Source organism: Girardinichthys multiradiatus, chromosome X (assembly GCF_021462225.1).
Source record: "Girardinichthys multiradiatus isolate DD_20200921_A chromosome X, DD_fGirMul_XY1, whole genome shotgun sequence".
NCBI lineage: Eukaryota > Metazoa > Chordata > Actinopteri > Cyprinodontiformes > Goodeidae > Girardinichthys > Girardinichthys multiradiatus.
The window spans coordinates 31087835-31103705 of NC_061817.1; the positions used below are offsets into that span (position 1 = coordinate 31087835).

At 39.4% G+C, this 15871-nt stretch overlaps 1 protein-coding gene across 2 annotated transcripts; it reads left to right on the top strand.

The window, feature by feature from the left end:
• Window positions 1–1595: 1595 nt before the first annotated feature.
• On the top strand, window positions 1596–4228 carry LOC124862684 (P43 5S RNA-binding protein-like). 2 transcript variants are annotated; one of them, XM_047356738.1, is made up of 9 exons: window positions 1596–1847; window positions 1919–2019; window positions 2087–2183; window positions 2268–2356; window positions 2490–2563; window positions 2699–2779; window positions 3348–3577; window positions 3680–3733; window positions 3798–4228. In XM_047356738.1, the coding sequence occupies exons 1-9, from the start codon at window positions 1734–1736 to the stop codon at window positions 4056–4058; spliced, it is 1101 nt and encodes a 366-aa protein (XP_047212694.1). In that variant the 5' UTR covers window positions 1596–1733; the 3' UTR covers window positions 4059–4228. The 2 variants fall into 2 exon arrangements, with proteins under 2 accessions (XP_047212694.1, XP_047212695.1); XM_047356739.1 differs by having other exon boundaries at window positions 3348–3511.
• The last annotated feature ends 11643 nt before the right edge of the window (window positions 4229–15871 follow it).

The following is a 15871-nucleotide window of genomic DNA, read 5'->3' on the forward strand; positions in this document are numbered from 1 at the left end:
CAGACATTTGGACCTGCTGAAACATATGTCCATCTTCACATACATGTCACACTCAGTAGGAATGAATGCATCAACACAGCGTAGCAAGGAGGTAATCTGCTTGTGGTTCTGCTGAGGTGTTAAGGAAGCCCTAGTTGCTTTAATCGTGGCCTATGACTCATTCGCATTGTTGAGTCTGGTGTCTCTGATGTTTTTCTTGACAATACTCCATAAAGGTCAGGCCAGTTTGTTGACCAATCAAGCACAGTGAAACAGCGGTCATTAAAGCAGGGACTGGCACTTTTGGCAGTGTGGGAAGGTGTCATGTCCTGCTGCTAAGTTAAACCAGCAACTCCATTAAGCTTATCAAAAGAAGGAAGCATCTTGGTGGACAGCTGCACTGACTTTGGACTTCATAAAATACATGTGGAAATCATGATTTACTGTGGAAAATTAATCCTAAACCTCAAGCAGCTTGAATTCTCTGCCACTCCACTCTTCCTCCAGACTCTGGTATTTTGGCAAAGGTAATGCAACAGTTGCAGTCCATGCCCTGGATACAACTGTGTGATGGTTCTTGAAGCACTCTCTCCATCTGTAGACCATAACACGTGGATCTCCCTTGAACTGTTTTGTTTTTTGCGGCATTAGTGGCCTTTATTTAAAGGCAGAAAAGGGGGATAGAGAAGGGGAAGACATGCAGTAAATGGCCCAGGCTAGAAATTGCACCCAGGACAGCTGCCTTAAAGATTATCTTAGGACTATACTCTGAACATGCTGCACCCCACCTTCCCCAAACTTTTGAATAGACTAAGCTTCCAAAAGCTGTTGTTACCCCTGTTCCTGGTGCACTTTTAATTATCACACCAGCTGTGGTCTAGTAATTATTTCCTGTGTTCTTAGATAGATTCCCTGCTTCATCCCACCTGATTTCAAATGATGGCTAATTAACAGGCTTGTGCTGAACTGCAGTCATCTGAACCAGGTGTGTTAAAGCAGGGAAACTTTTAAAACATGCAGAACAGTATGCCTTGAGAACCAGGGTTGAAAAATACTGGTATGTGCTACCGAATCGGGCTGAGAGACAGTTTAAAGGCTGAAGAAACATTTGCAGGCGTTTTAGAAGAAGCGAATTTGGGGTTTTCATTTGCTGTAAGCAAAAGTAATCAAACTTACTTGGAAAAAAAAAAAAAAACCACAATACATCATTACACGTGTAAAGAATCAATGTAGTTTCAGTTTTCAATATTTTTGATTTACTAATGTGCACTTGTGATCGGGAAAGTTGTAGACTGCCCTCTGGCGTTCACATAGTTGCATTACACTAAAATAAAATAAAAATTAAAGAATATAGCGCATCTTGATCTTTCCTTCAAAAATAATGTCTATTGAAAAGCGAATTAACTTATACAGCTGGCTGACAAAGAAACCCTTATTGGTTTGGTCATTTAAAAAAAGATTCTCTTTTTAGCAATGTAAACCATTTCAGCACATTGTTGCGTTTACCTCATGTCAATTACCTCACTTTTACTCAACATGAGCTCCATGCGGGAGGCGTGATAAGTCTGTTTTCCTTGTTTCCGCTCAGCCAGGTAATTAGGTTAATTGGTTTCAGCTTTTGTTTTGAAGTGGGAAAGAAACCCGACTCACCGTCTGCTCACTAATTAGAGTTAAGTGTGCTCGGGATGATATAAAATAAGCTGTGAAAACGCAGCGGCCTCCCAGTGCTCCTAGAGTTTGGATACTGGAAGACAATGAATGGTGTTCGTGGTAGTAAACGATTGTTTAACTGCACCCACGCTGACTGTGGAGCGACTTTCTCAAGGGAGTGGAAGCTGAAGGAACACGAGACTGTGCACACCGGAGCAGTAAGACACACATTTGCAATAACACCAATGACGCATTGTAAAGCAAGTGCAGTTAACATATCTCTCCTCAGCGCCCGTATCTGTGCGCAATCGCTGGATGCGGTCGTCGCTTCAAGAGGAAAACCCACCTGAGAAGCCACTTGCTTCACCATAAAGGGATAAAGCAGTTCCAGTAAGTAAAATTTTAACTTGATCTAAACCTCGTTAAGAAGCGTCTCATTCACATACGTTCTGTTCAGATGTAATAGTACAGGTTGCGGGAAGACTTTCTTCTTCGCCAACAAGCTTAATAGACATGTGCGCATCGCTCATGGAAACAAAGCCGGCGTTTTCAAGGTTTGAAAAACTACATCTTTCCACTAGATGGCAGCAAAGTGTCGTTTAAGTTCGGGCTAATGAGGAAGCTGTTTCTTTCTGTAGTGCAGCCAACAGAACTGCACCCTGAGCTTCAAGAAGCGCAGAATGTTGAAGCTACACTTACAGGCGCATAATGTGCCACTAACATTCAAGTATGTACTAACATGGCAATGTTTTTTACAGATCTTTATAGAAACATAATGCATTACCATAGTAAATGGCTACTTGTGTAACAAATTTTTTTTGCTGATATTTTGCATTTGTACCATTTGTCTGGATGTACAGATGTTCTAAAGATGGATGTGCTGCAACATTCAACTCCCACATTGCCCGCAAAGCCCATGAGAAAAAGCATGCAGGTTTGTTTCCTTCTAGGAGTGCTGTTTTTTTTTTTTTTGAGGGGAAGCTGGCATGTTTTTGAATTGAAGGAAGCTGTGAAAGTTTGTCTCACAACAAAAACTTGCTGTAATTCCATATTGATTTTGCATCTTAAGGTTACCGCTGCCCTCATGATGGCTGCCAGGTGCTTGAGCACACCTGGGGAAAACTTCAGAAACACATGGCTAAACACCCAGGTAAATGTAATTTAGAGATGCTGGCTTCATTTTGCAGCAGGACATGGTACCTTCCCACACTGCCAAAAGTGGCAGTAGCTGCTTTAATGAATGTTGTATCACTGTGCTTGATTGGTCAACAAACTGGCCTGACCTTTATGGAGTATTGTCAAGATCAGACACCAGGGCCAACAATGCAAATGAGCTATAGGCAATTATTAGAGGGGCCAGGTTTAACTGGTTGCAACCAGAACATTATCAAGTTGAGATTCGCAGTTGGTTTGCATGAATTGTTACCTCTGCAGAATGTGAATTGGCAACAATAAATTGAGTATCAGACTGACAGTATTTCTTTGCTTATTTATGACTAGTACTTAACTCACAGTGTTCAGTAACCTGGATTGTAAATTGAAGAGTTAAAGTCCCTAAATGTAATTCAAAGTCTTCATAGTGAATTTAAAAGTAAGCTTAGACCTGAAAATCTATATTCTGAGGTGTTCTCTGGGGACTCTAAGCACAAAGGTTTATCTTGGGCTGGCTTAAAATCATATCTAGTTTTGGATGAAACATCTGGTCATTTGTTTCACAGCTACCTTTTCCTGCTCAGTCTGCAAGAAGGTGTTTAAGAAAGCTGGTGCTCTGCAGAGGCACAAACGAACCCATGCTTCCCATAAGCCTGTACTCGTGTGTCCCAGAGATAACTGCCAGGCCTACTTCTCCACAACCTTCAACCTGGAGCACCACATTCGCAAGGTGCATCTTCAGCTACTAAAGTACAAGTGTTCCTTTCCTGACTGCCCTCGGATGTTTGCTATGAGGGTGAGCCTCTATGAAAGTTTAGAAGTTATCTGCAGTGTTGAAGCAAACATGTTGAAGGAATTTGATTAGCAGAAACAAAATGAGTTTTATTTTATCCCACAGGAGAGTATGCAAAGACACCTTTGTCACCATGATCCCACTGCCACCACTCTGATGGTAACATCTTACAATATTAACATTTCTGTTTAGGATTCAGTCATTTAAAGGCTTATCCCAACAGAAACAAAGAAGACAAAAGAAAACCTGGCAGAAACGCTTGGATGGAAACAATCGGGGGCTTGTCGAGGAGAACCTGGGTCGCCTCTTTGCTCTTCGCATGCGGCTCTCCAGACGCGCCAAAGTGGAAACCAACCTTTCAGGCCTGTTCAACGAACGCAAGATCCCGCACTATGTAGACCCAGAAGTCAACCTACGGGACCTGTTTGGAATCAAGCAGCCCCGTCCTTTTGAGATGCCTGAGACTGGACCAGTGAAAAGTTAAATGGAGATGCACAGATGGCTGCATTATTTTTTTTTTTTTCTTTTAAGAATTGGGCCTCTTTATTATAATGTTGTATAGATTTAATTTATTTTATACCAGATGGGAAAATTGTAGTCTCAATATCTTTTCATGCATGTTGACCCAATAAAATGCATTTGTTTAGCCCAAAATTGAGTTTTGGTTTTCTGTTCTAGGGTCTGCCCATTGGTAACAAGTGAGCTATTCAATTGCCCTTTTAACTGAAATGGTAAGCATTTAGATGCTGGCCCACTCAAACAGCTGCTGTCCTCCTGCAGCCCTTGTGTTCCTGCTTTGGCTGCAGATTTTGGTTGACAGTTTCTGAACATGTTGGTGCTTCACAGAAATGGGCAAAACTGCACATGACTAAAGGCTGAATCACCGTAATGTTGGGGGTGGATTAGCACAAAATAAACTTGGACAGATGAATGCATTTGAGAAATGGCCAAACATGCTAAAAGTAACTTAAAAATTTTCTTGACTCAAGAAAAAGTGGAGGTTGGTCAACTTTTTGTAGTCAGATGTGCAGTTATTCCAGTTTGCATTCCCCTCGAATTGTCTTGCCTGTACTAGCTGTAAAGCTTAACAGATGAAGCCTCGGCATGCCTCTTAAGGTTATAATTGCTTTGCATGTGTGGCTTTCAGTTAACATGTGCTTAAAGATGGAGGAATAAAATTAAGAAACTTGAAGAATTTCTGTGAATATGGAAAAGTTGAGATTGATTCCCACCATTGCCACCTAGTAATGGTTCCTGTTGGCATGAACTAAACGATACAGAAATCTATGAATCACCGTAAACCAAACTTTTATGATCTCAGGAAAGGCCAAACCAATTGGTCACAGCATGAGGTTGACTTTGCATCGTGTCGAGGACTGAATCTGCCTCCAGCCGACAAATTCTGGATGAAATTCCTTTGACGGGAAGACATCTTTGGATGGTCAAACTGGCAACATTTCCATTGGGAGTACATTTTTACAGAAAGTAATGGTGGTAATTTGGTATCTAAAAGTGTATTTTTAAAAATATATTTAGGCCCATAGTGTTGCAAACTTTAGCAACCAGCAACCCTGTTATGATACAAAAAGGAAATCCAAGGTTTTGCCACAATTTAAACGGTTGTAGTTGCTGTGACATTCAGTTATGGTCCAGGGTTTTACTTGCATTCATGAATATTCACAAATTGTTTTGATACATTTAAACCACTCTTTTCAATGGCTTAAAATAAAACACTATCCAACTTCATTGATTATTAAAAATAAGAGCTTCAACTTATTGGGAATTTTCTCTAATACAAATGCTGAAAAATACACATAGGCTTAAATACAAGCACACACCTAAACCCATATGGGTGGATGTTCATGAGTTGCAGGAACTACACAAGCTTGTTAATCTTGCCATTAACAAGCTTCGAATGTTTTTAATTCACACTGGTTTGTTCCCAGGTAAGAACTCCGCTTTTGAACATAGTCCATAAATCTTCAATAGGGCTGAGGTCTGTTGATTTTAGGTGAAGCTAAAGAATTTGGTACTTCTGCTCTATTATTCCATAAATCTTTTGCAATACCTCGGTACCACTGACTGCAAAACAGATCATTATGCTACCACTACCATGCTTTACAATTTGAACAATATTAAGTCTGAAGGTTTGACCTTGATTCCTCTAAACATCTTGTGATTGTAACAAAATATAAATAAAACAAAGTTTTTCATGATGCTGATGTAAAACTGGATTCATGATGGACAGTAACACTAGTGTTCCAGAGGTTTCTGGCTGCTATACTTGAGCCAAGGTGGTTCCTAGTTTCTCTTGAAAGTTTCAACCAAATTAATGTCAGCTAAGAGGGACATTTTGGGTCATATGGTTGAAACTGGAACCCAAATGGAGTTTTTGAGGCAATGATCTTCAAAAACATATTTTTTTTCTAGATAAACACATTTATCATAAGAATGGGGATGTATGTGTTTGAGACTGTATGTACAGTTTTTACACAATATTACTGAAAATACATAATTCAAAATTATGTATTCAATCCTTGATTTTGAACGGCACAGAAGTTCTATGTTATATGATCAAGCCAACCTGAAAAAAATGCTTTAAATGCAAAAAGGAAATGCCAAAAATAAATGTCAAATGTATGCTCATGATGAATGTATGTAAACCTTTGACCAGAAGTGTAGTACTCTAAATTCCAAACAGTGCTACATTGCCTGTTCCTGATACTTCGCAACATTCATTATTCAACTGAGACATTTTTAATTTCAATTGTAACCCACTTTTTTTCAGTCTTATTCACAGAAAATCCAAGAAGAGAAAAGCTGCACTCTCGCAGAGAAAACGAAACAAGGAGATAAATCAAAGTAGGTTAACTACAGTCGTCACGTCCTGATTTAGCCTGCATGTTCCAGAATAAATGACCCAAAACCTTTATCCACTCTAGTTTCTTCTTTCCCCATGGTTGTGTTTTAAGGCTTTTCATAGCAGAAATGTACATGCAAGCCAAACCAACAGGAGAAAGTAAATGAGGAGATGCCTTTTGCACAGGTACAAACAGATAAGCTCCTCTGACTGTTTCTATGTTTTTCCTTGCTGCCCTTGGCCTGTTTTACTTCACTTTCACCATTGCTGTGACCCTTGGTTGAGATTAAATTTGTTTCTGCCTGTAACCCTTGAAGATTAATAGGCTTCTTTAAATTATATTAATATATGGTAGTGACTATTTAAGGGTCTATTCAAACCAGTTAATGTATCAGGGTTTTGTTAAGTAAAAAATAAGACCATAATGTTAATGAGACCATAACATGACATACAGCGAGGAGAAAAAATATTTGAAACAAATACCTGCGAAATCGGCAGTGTATCAAATATTTGTTCCCTCCACTGTAGATCTTCTTCAGTTCAACTGTAAATCAAAGAAATCTGTTAGGAAAAGATATTAAAAAAAAAAAAATGTTATGATCTACATGTGGAAACCCGCTTAAACTAAAACTTTAATTAGGGACCTTATTATTTAATTTCAATATTCGGTCTGCTTGGGTACACACCCAGCTTTAATCACAGTGAAACCGATGAACCCGGAACAAATTTTAGCACTAATGGCATCTTCCTGACATTTGCTCTTTTGCCTCCTTCAGCTATCATCATTATTTCAATGATGAACTTTATGGCTCCCAATGAGAAATTGATTTGCAGCTTGTCCATCAAAGCGATAGATAGATAGATAGATAGATAGATAGATAGATAGATAGATAGATAGATAGATAGATAGATAGATAGCAAAAAAGAATTCATAAAAAAGACAGAAGAGCCCAAATTTTATCAAGTCAGCATCAACAAAATCCATTAGCTCTATATGGTTTTGTGTTATTAAGCATAATAAAAGCACCAGGTATAACAGAGACTCCATGGTCAGAACATATTATGACAGGATGCCTTTCTCATCACCTGCCTACAAGCTGAGTCCTCCCTGAAATCTTACCAGCTACATTAACCAGGTTACCAAGTTTCGCTTTATTGGCCAGAGACAGGTTACCATGCCAAGCAATGATACAAAACATTAAAAAAGATTCAATAAAACTGGGGCAACGGTGGCGACAGTGGTAGGGAGCCGTCCTGTAACTGGTGGGTTGCTGGTTCGAAGCTTCTCAAATAGGACTGCAATCGGGGTTACGGCTCATTTAGTAACCGGACAATGGGAGCCTGGTGCGGTTGTGCACACATGGAACATGTAAAAGCAGAGCGGCATGATCCAGGCTGAAGTTAGCCATAAACCCTGAATGCTGACTCAGCACTGCATTTTACCGATAATTACCGATTTATCCAGAATGACATGGGGTGAAGGTTTTACCTTAATGAGCATTTTCTCAACCTGGCTCTGGGACTATGACAAAAAAGGGACTGTTGAATGGTTTTTATGTTTATCTCTGAAGCAAAATCGGACTTTGTGTCAGACACGGACATGCCAGCAGCCAGATTGTTTCTCCAAAGTGACGTCATATGGTAACAGCCATATGCCTTAGAAGCAAGATGTCTGATTTTCAGCTCTGCTTCAGAGCTTGGTTTAGCAAGTCAAAAGTTGTTGTTTTTTTTTATAGTTTTTCGTTGCTGTTGTGAATAATCTGAATCAAAATATCGATTAAAACACTGTATTAATGCAAAATATCCAAAATAAACCATTTTAAGGTTTTTTTCCTTCATACCCCCAAATACTTATAACTATCCACCAGTTTAATGGCAGCACTGTTAACTGTTGTTAGTACAGGATGGGGGATGACTTCCTACAGTAAATAACCATCCTTAGTTTTCAAGGTGTTGATCTTTAAAAATTACTGATAATACCAACAAACAAACTCATCATCAAGAGTCCCATGGTGATGCTCTTCATTATGCAGAAGACTTACAATGACTGTATCATCTGCATGAACTGCCTTATAGCCTGTGTACTATGACGGACATTAGTATGTAAAATACATAGTAGGGATGAGAGACAACATCCCTGCAGTGTACCAGCAGAAGGGCTAAGCTGTTCGGAAAAACAGCTGTTTAACATTTTCTAATTTGCAGAGATGTTACAACACTCAAAAGAGACTTAATATACAAATGTATCAGTCAGGAAGATAAAAAATCTACAGCGTTATATATTTATCATGGTGCATTGAAGACAGTCATTAACAATTAAAAAAATATGGGTATACAGTACTCGTACTCGTACTCATCGTCTTCCGCTTTATCCAGGACCGGGTCGCGGGGGCAGCAGACTGAGCAGAGAGGGGTGGATGAGATCCGCCCTGAGTACCTCAAGCCTCTGGATGTTGTGGGGCTGTCATGGTTGACACGCCTCTTCAACATTGCGTGGCGGTCGGGGAAAGTGCCTCTGGACTGGCAGACTGGGGTGGTGGTCCCCCTCCATAAGAAGGTTGACCGGAGGGTGTGTTCCAACTACAGGGGAATCACACTCCTCAGCCTCCCTGGTAAGGCTTACGCCAGGGTATTGGAGAGGAGAGTCCGGCCGATAGTCAAACCTCGGCTTCAGGAGGAGCAGTGTGGTTTTCGTTCCGGCCGTGGAACACTGGACCAGTTCAGAACTGAAATCAACAGAAAGTCTGTGATGTCACCTGAGGAGAGCTATGGACAAGAGATGTCCTCAAATTCTGATACATCTGGAGAATTCTTGGAAAATATGGACCGATCAAGATGTCTGATGCTGACAGACTCCTACCAAAAATAAAGCCTGAGTGATGTAATTGGATGAAAAGATGCTTCAACAAAGTATTAGTTTAAAGGTGTACACACTTATGCTACCAGGTTATGGCATTGATAAATCCCATATTATAGTTGTGGAAAGTTTTAAATTTGGACTTTTTAGATCACAAAAACCTGACATTTTAACAAGGTTAGAAAAAAACATTGGGAAAGGTGGGGAAAAATACAGACACACAGCTGTGGTTTAGGCTGGAAGGTCTCCCTCAGACTGGCCGATGGTCAAACATTGAATCTACTATTTTTCCCACCTCATTTTTTTAAGACAGAACAAATAGAAACTATTTTTTAAAACAAGTTATGTTTGTGCCTGATATAAAAGTAGATTGAAAGTCCTCCCATCTGCTGGATTTGATAGACAGGATTACTTTTGCATATATTTAGTGCAAACTGCTTTACAAGTTCAGTGCAAAAATAAATCTGGGGCAAAACAGTTGTAAAAACTGGAGGAGATTGCATCACTGAGGACACCCCTTAGGGTGGATTGTTGAGGGCTGCAAAAGAGTGTGACTTACCAATGATGGCTTGTTTCTGCTACCTACCAACCTATTGCTAGATATAGCAGCACAGATGCACAATTGTATGGTGTAAATTCTCCAGATAATTTTCTGCTTTCATAATTTGGACTGGACAAAAACAGATTGCTCAGTAAACTGCCCCAACCACAATCATTTCAACATTTCATCCTATTGTTTGCGTTTCAAAATGCATGCAGCTCTGACCTGAAACCATTTTAACTGTTACAAACCTAAGTAGATGGACTGCACAGAAATGTAGGTCCACAGATTGATCATTTTAGTAGGATGCGTCCTTTGTGGAACATAAATGTCTTGGAAAATGCCAACCCCTCAAAGCTTCTAACTTTGATTCTAACTAGAAATAAATCACTAAATTAAACCCCTGACACACAAATTGGATGATCAAGTGACATTTTAAAAATAAGAAAAATATTATTCCTCCAACAAACTAACATATTCTATCCAACTTTAACCCTTTCTTGACCCTTGTCAGTGATCTTTTGGTGAATGCCATATATTATTTATTTTACCTGAGTCCGCCTTATTCCCCAGCTAGTACTTGAGCAGTCTAACCCCCACTTTACTGATTGTTTGCCTTCAGTGAAAGTTAATGTTGCAGAAAGTCCATGAGAAGTGATAACAATTCAATAAAATAAAGACAACATGGTGACTAATAACACTTAGCGGTGTATTGTATCATCTATGGTGGCAAGAATTTGCCAACACAAATTGATTTAGTTTTTAAATGGGCTTTCCAGGCTGGAGTCCTCAGTTTCTAGGAAACTGGAGCCGACACAGCAGTGACCAGCAGGCTGAAAGTCATCCAAAAAGACAGAGATTGATAGTGTTTGTTTTTTCCCCTTCAGACTGTCTGATATTTGTGTGGAAGCTTTTTTCTCCACTGGACCACTGCATAATTGGCTATTTTGTCAATTGGCTTGACAAGAGAGATTATGCAGTTCCTCTTATCCTGATGTTATAAATTAAATGGAAATAGAAATATCCTTTATCGTCCCACAGTGCGGAAATTCTGGTGTATCAGCAGCAAAGTGAAAGGCAAATAGAAACACCAAGGTAAAAAAAATAAAAGAACAAAACAAAAAGAACAAGTGACTGTACAGTCAGGGGAAAATGTACAGCATAAGAAAGCATAATTAAATAATATTAAAAACAGAATAGTCAAAGAAAGCGAAATGTGCAACTGACTAGGGTGATTTTTAAAACTGCCAAGCAGTGCAAACTTCCATGTATGTTTGTGCATAAAAAGCAACAACAGACTTTTTTACAGAAATAGTAAAACTGCAAACAACAGCAGAGATGTAAACTAGTTTTGAGTTTACTTAGAGCAGTGATGCCCTTAAGTGATTTTTGGCTGTTCATAATCTTTTGAATCATTAAATTGTGTTTCTTCATACATCAAAGCTCTGATATGCCCTTTTTCTTCTTCACCTATGTGGATGAGATTTAAAATTATCTTTCTTTAAGCATTGCTGCCTTATTATGTTTTCATGAAAAATGAAATTTAAGGAAGAATCTGTGATGTGGGCAGAATAAGTTGAAAAAGTTCCTCACAATACCAGGACACTTTCAGCAAAAATGTGACGCCTGCCAGACAACTTAAAATGTGTCATCGGTCAAGGTGCCTGTTTTAGACATTAATTACTTCAACGTCAAAGTTAAGGGTCCTGACAAGCAAAGCAACAAACAAACCAAAGAAATTATGAAAACAGCCTGGGAAAGACTGACCTGTTAATAAATGAAAAGGTTGTCAAGGTCCAAAGTAAAACTTTGGTGGACATTTTATAGGTCTAGAGAAGTACTGGTGAGGATCCTTTAAAAAATTTAAATCTTTCCAGTTTAGTGCAACATATAGAGAAATTAATGGTTCTTGAATGGTATTGCACGCTGCTGTATGTCAGGAAATGACTTGGTGCTCCTTCACTGTGACCCAAATCTGTAAAACTCCATCACTAATGCAAACAGAACATCTCTAAATGACATGCTGACATGATTTATCTCAACAGACTATTGGAGACATTTTCATCCGATTAGCAGTGATTTTCTCAGCCGATGATCTGTGTTACCAGAGATGAGACCTGATAACCAGATACACAAATCTGGGTTTGATTACACTTCCTTTTGTTGACATGCACATTACAACCTCCAGTGATGTCCTCATTTCCTCATATTCATTGTGTTTGCTGCTTCATCGATCAAAGTCGTGGCCTTTGATAAGGACTGTATGCTTCAGTCGAGCTCCATCTGTAATTAAAAGTGCTGCAAGCGATCAAATCAGGGAGTATGACAGTTGTCTTGTTTTACAATGTGTCCAGATGAAGAAAGATGGAGCTAATCATTCATCCGAGAGGTTATATTATGAAAAATGTGATCAAATCCATCTTTCTGCTTCCACTAATGTTTCTAAATTTTGCACGTGGGATTAGCATGAGGAACACAAATGGTTTCTGATTGACTTAAACCAGCTGTTAATTCACTATGAATGAAAATGCACCAAGAGCAGCAGGGACCAGTGTTTATTAGCAGCCATGTCATGGGTGATTATTTTTCTTGAGCTCAGGGAGAGATCACATGAATCAGAAAATTAAAATAAACCGGTTACATATTTTGCAACCTGTCCATCCCTTTGGGGAAAGGTTTTCAGAAAATGTAATTTACTGAACATCAAATGAAATGGACACAAAACTATACCACAGAAGGCCGGAGGCGATGACAGTAGTAAGTTTGGATAGAAATGATACACAATGAAACGTCTTGAGCATTTTTTTCACTGAAACGTCTGCCTGTAGTTTCTAGGGCTCTCTTTTTTTGTTTTGAAAAGAGCTTGTCCATTATAAAAGCAAACTTTTCTACTGGGTTAGTCCCCTGCCTGGCCTGAGGACCCCAAGAGCACTGGAATTCATACAGAACATGTTTACACGTGTTTATGTTTATGCATTTGGCAGATGCTTTTATTCAAAGACACAATGAGGATATAAAAATGCTGTTAATATCAAAGCTAACAATAAGCGACTTAGAGTTAGTGCTATAGAGAGGGTAGGCACACCACTTGTATACATATTAAGGAAAACCCTTAATTTCTTGCAAACTGTATCTGACTGTATGTAAATCAGTGAGTTATAGAATTTCTGTTTTTTGTAAAACTTTTATTAAGCTTTGCTTTTCCCTTCTTGACTCCACCAAATCTGTACAACCTTGAGGTTGTCCCTGGGTTTAAAGTGATGCTGTTGGTTAGCAGATTTAAGATGCTACAGGTCCTTCTCAAAATATTAGCATATTGTGATAAAGTTCATTATTTTCCATAATGTCATGATGAAAATTTAACATTCATATATTTTAGATTCATTGCACACTAACTGAAATATTTCAGGTCTTTTATTGTCTTAATACGGATGATTTTGGCATACAGCTCATGAAAACCCAAAATTCCTATCTCACAGAATTAGCATATTTCATCCGACCAATAAAAGAAAAGTGTTTTTAATACAAAAAACGTCAACCTTCAAATAATCATGTACAGTTATGCACTCAATACTTGGTCGGGAATCCTTTGGCAGAAATGACTGCTTCAATGCGGCGTGGCATGGAGGCAATCAGCCTGTGGCACTGCTGAGGTCTTATGGAGGCCCAGGATGCTTCGATAGCGGCCTTTAGCTCACCCAGAGTGTTGGGTCTTGAGTCTCTCAACGTTCTCTTCACAATATCCCACAGATTCTCTATGGGGTTCAGGTCAGGAGAGTTGGCAGGCCAATTGAGCACAGTGATACCATGGTCAGTAAACCATTTACCAGTGGTTTTGGCACTGTGAGCAGGTGCCAGGTGGTGCTGAAAAATGAAATCTTCATCTCCATAAAGCTTTTCAGCAGATGGAAGCATGAAGTGCTCCAAAATCTCCTGATAGCTAGCTGCATTGACCCTGCCCTTGATAAAACACAGTGGACCAACACCAGCAGCTGACACGGCGCCCCAGACCATCACTGACTGTGGGTACTTGACATTGGACTTCTGGCATTTTGGCATTTCCTTCTCCCCAGTCTTCCTCCAGACTCTGGCACCTTGATTTCCGAATGACATGCAGAATTTGCTTTCATCCAAAAAAAGTACTTTGGACCACTGAGCAACAGTCCAGTGCTGTTTCTCTGTAGCCCAGGTCAGGCGCTTCTGCCGCTGTTTCTGGTTCAAAAGTGGCTTGACCTGGGGACTGCGGCACCTGTAGCCCATTTCCTGCACACGCCTGTGCACGGTGGCTCTGGATGTTTCTACTCCAGACTCAGTCCACTGCTTCCGCAGGTCCCCCAAGGTCTGGAATCGGCCCTTCTCCACAATCTTCCTCAGGGTCCGGTCACCTCTTCTCGTTGTGCAGCGTTTTCTGCCACACTTTTTCCTTCCCACAGACTTCCCACTGAGGTGCCTTGATACAGCACTCTGGGAACAGCCTATTTGTTCAGAAATTTCTTTCTGTGTTTTACCCTCTTGCTTGAGGGTGTCAATAGTGGCCTTCTGGACAGCAGTCAGGTCGGCAGTCTTACCCATGATTGGGGTTTTGAGTGATGAACCAGGCTGGGAGTTTTAAAGGCCTCAGGAATCTTTTGCAGGTGTTTAGAGTTAACTCGTTGATTCAGATGATTAGGTTCATAGCTTGTTTAGAGACCCTTGTAATGATATGCTAATTTTGTGAGATAGGAATTTTGGGTTTTCATGAGCTGTATGCCAAAATCATCCGTATTAAGACAATAAAAGACCTGAAATATTTCAGTTAGTGTGCAATGAATCTAAAATATATGAATGTTAAATTTTCCTCATGACATTATGGAAAATAATGAACTTTATCACAATATGCTAATATTTTGAGAAGGACCTGTATGTTGTTATGCATTTTTTTCCACGCTTTCAATTAAATAATGCAGTTTCCTCACTGTAACCTTAGTGAATTTAATATGTTGATGGATGTATATTTTGTCTTGACTGTGGCTGGCAGTGATATGACATAAAATCCGTTGATTGAAATCTCTTTCTGACAGATTCAGTGCTTGCTGTTCCAGAGGTAGCAAAGCCGCCCAGCCGCAAGATAGGGGCGTTGCTGGGTTTTACTGTATTTGGTGTGTTCTTTTTTCAAGGACTTTATTTTATTGTCTATAAATAAATGCCTGTTCTGCATTCACAAAGAGATCTACTGTCTGTCTACAGAACTTTATCCAGAACGACTGTGGCTTCTGTTACATCCTCAGGCTCATCTATGGGAAAAAAAGGGACTAACACAGCTCCAGACAGGAGAAATGAGCAGATATCTTGGCATTTTACCTGTTTATTTCTTCCGACTGTTAAAACAGAAAGCTGTTTCACTTCAGGGAGAGTCAAGCCAAGGCACATAACAAACAGAACCTCGATAAATACAAAAGATAACCTTGAATTAGGAAAAAATGAGAAAAACTTGCAATTGAAGATGTTAATTATAAATGACAGCTCTCTGCTACAAAACCAACCAGATATATGATATCAGAATAACAAAATGCAACTTAATTTTACAGATATAGTTAAAACATATTGAGGCAAAGATTAGTACAGCTTAGCCTGCGCTTGTGAATCTATGTTTAGTGTGTAGTGGACAGACTGAAACTATCTCTGCAGATAGCTGCAGCCCAGCTTGATTTTCTTCAGATATCTTCTGCAGTAACTGTTCCACAATCCATAGCGACCTTTGCAGCCTTCTCTCATTTAGTTTCCACTCAGCAACCAGCTCCTGATATAGCTTCTAAACAGTAAAATCTGTCAAATCAGGAATCTTTTGAAATCACATTTTATTGTGAGAAACATTATGAATAATTTGATTTTATTTGGAATTCATTCAGAAAGCTTATTATCACCAGGCCGACGGCAGTGTGAGAAATAATTAGCCTCTTTTCACAGTGTTAAGTCATCCTTCAATTGTTAATTCCGATTATGTTAATTAGGCACACAATTATTTTGTAGTTTTTGCATTTGGTGTAAGAAACTGTTTGG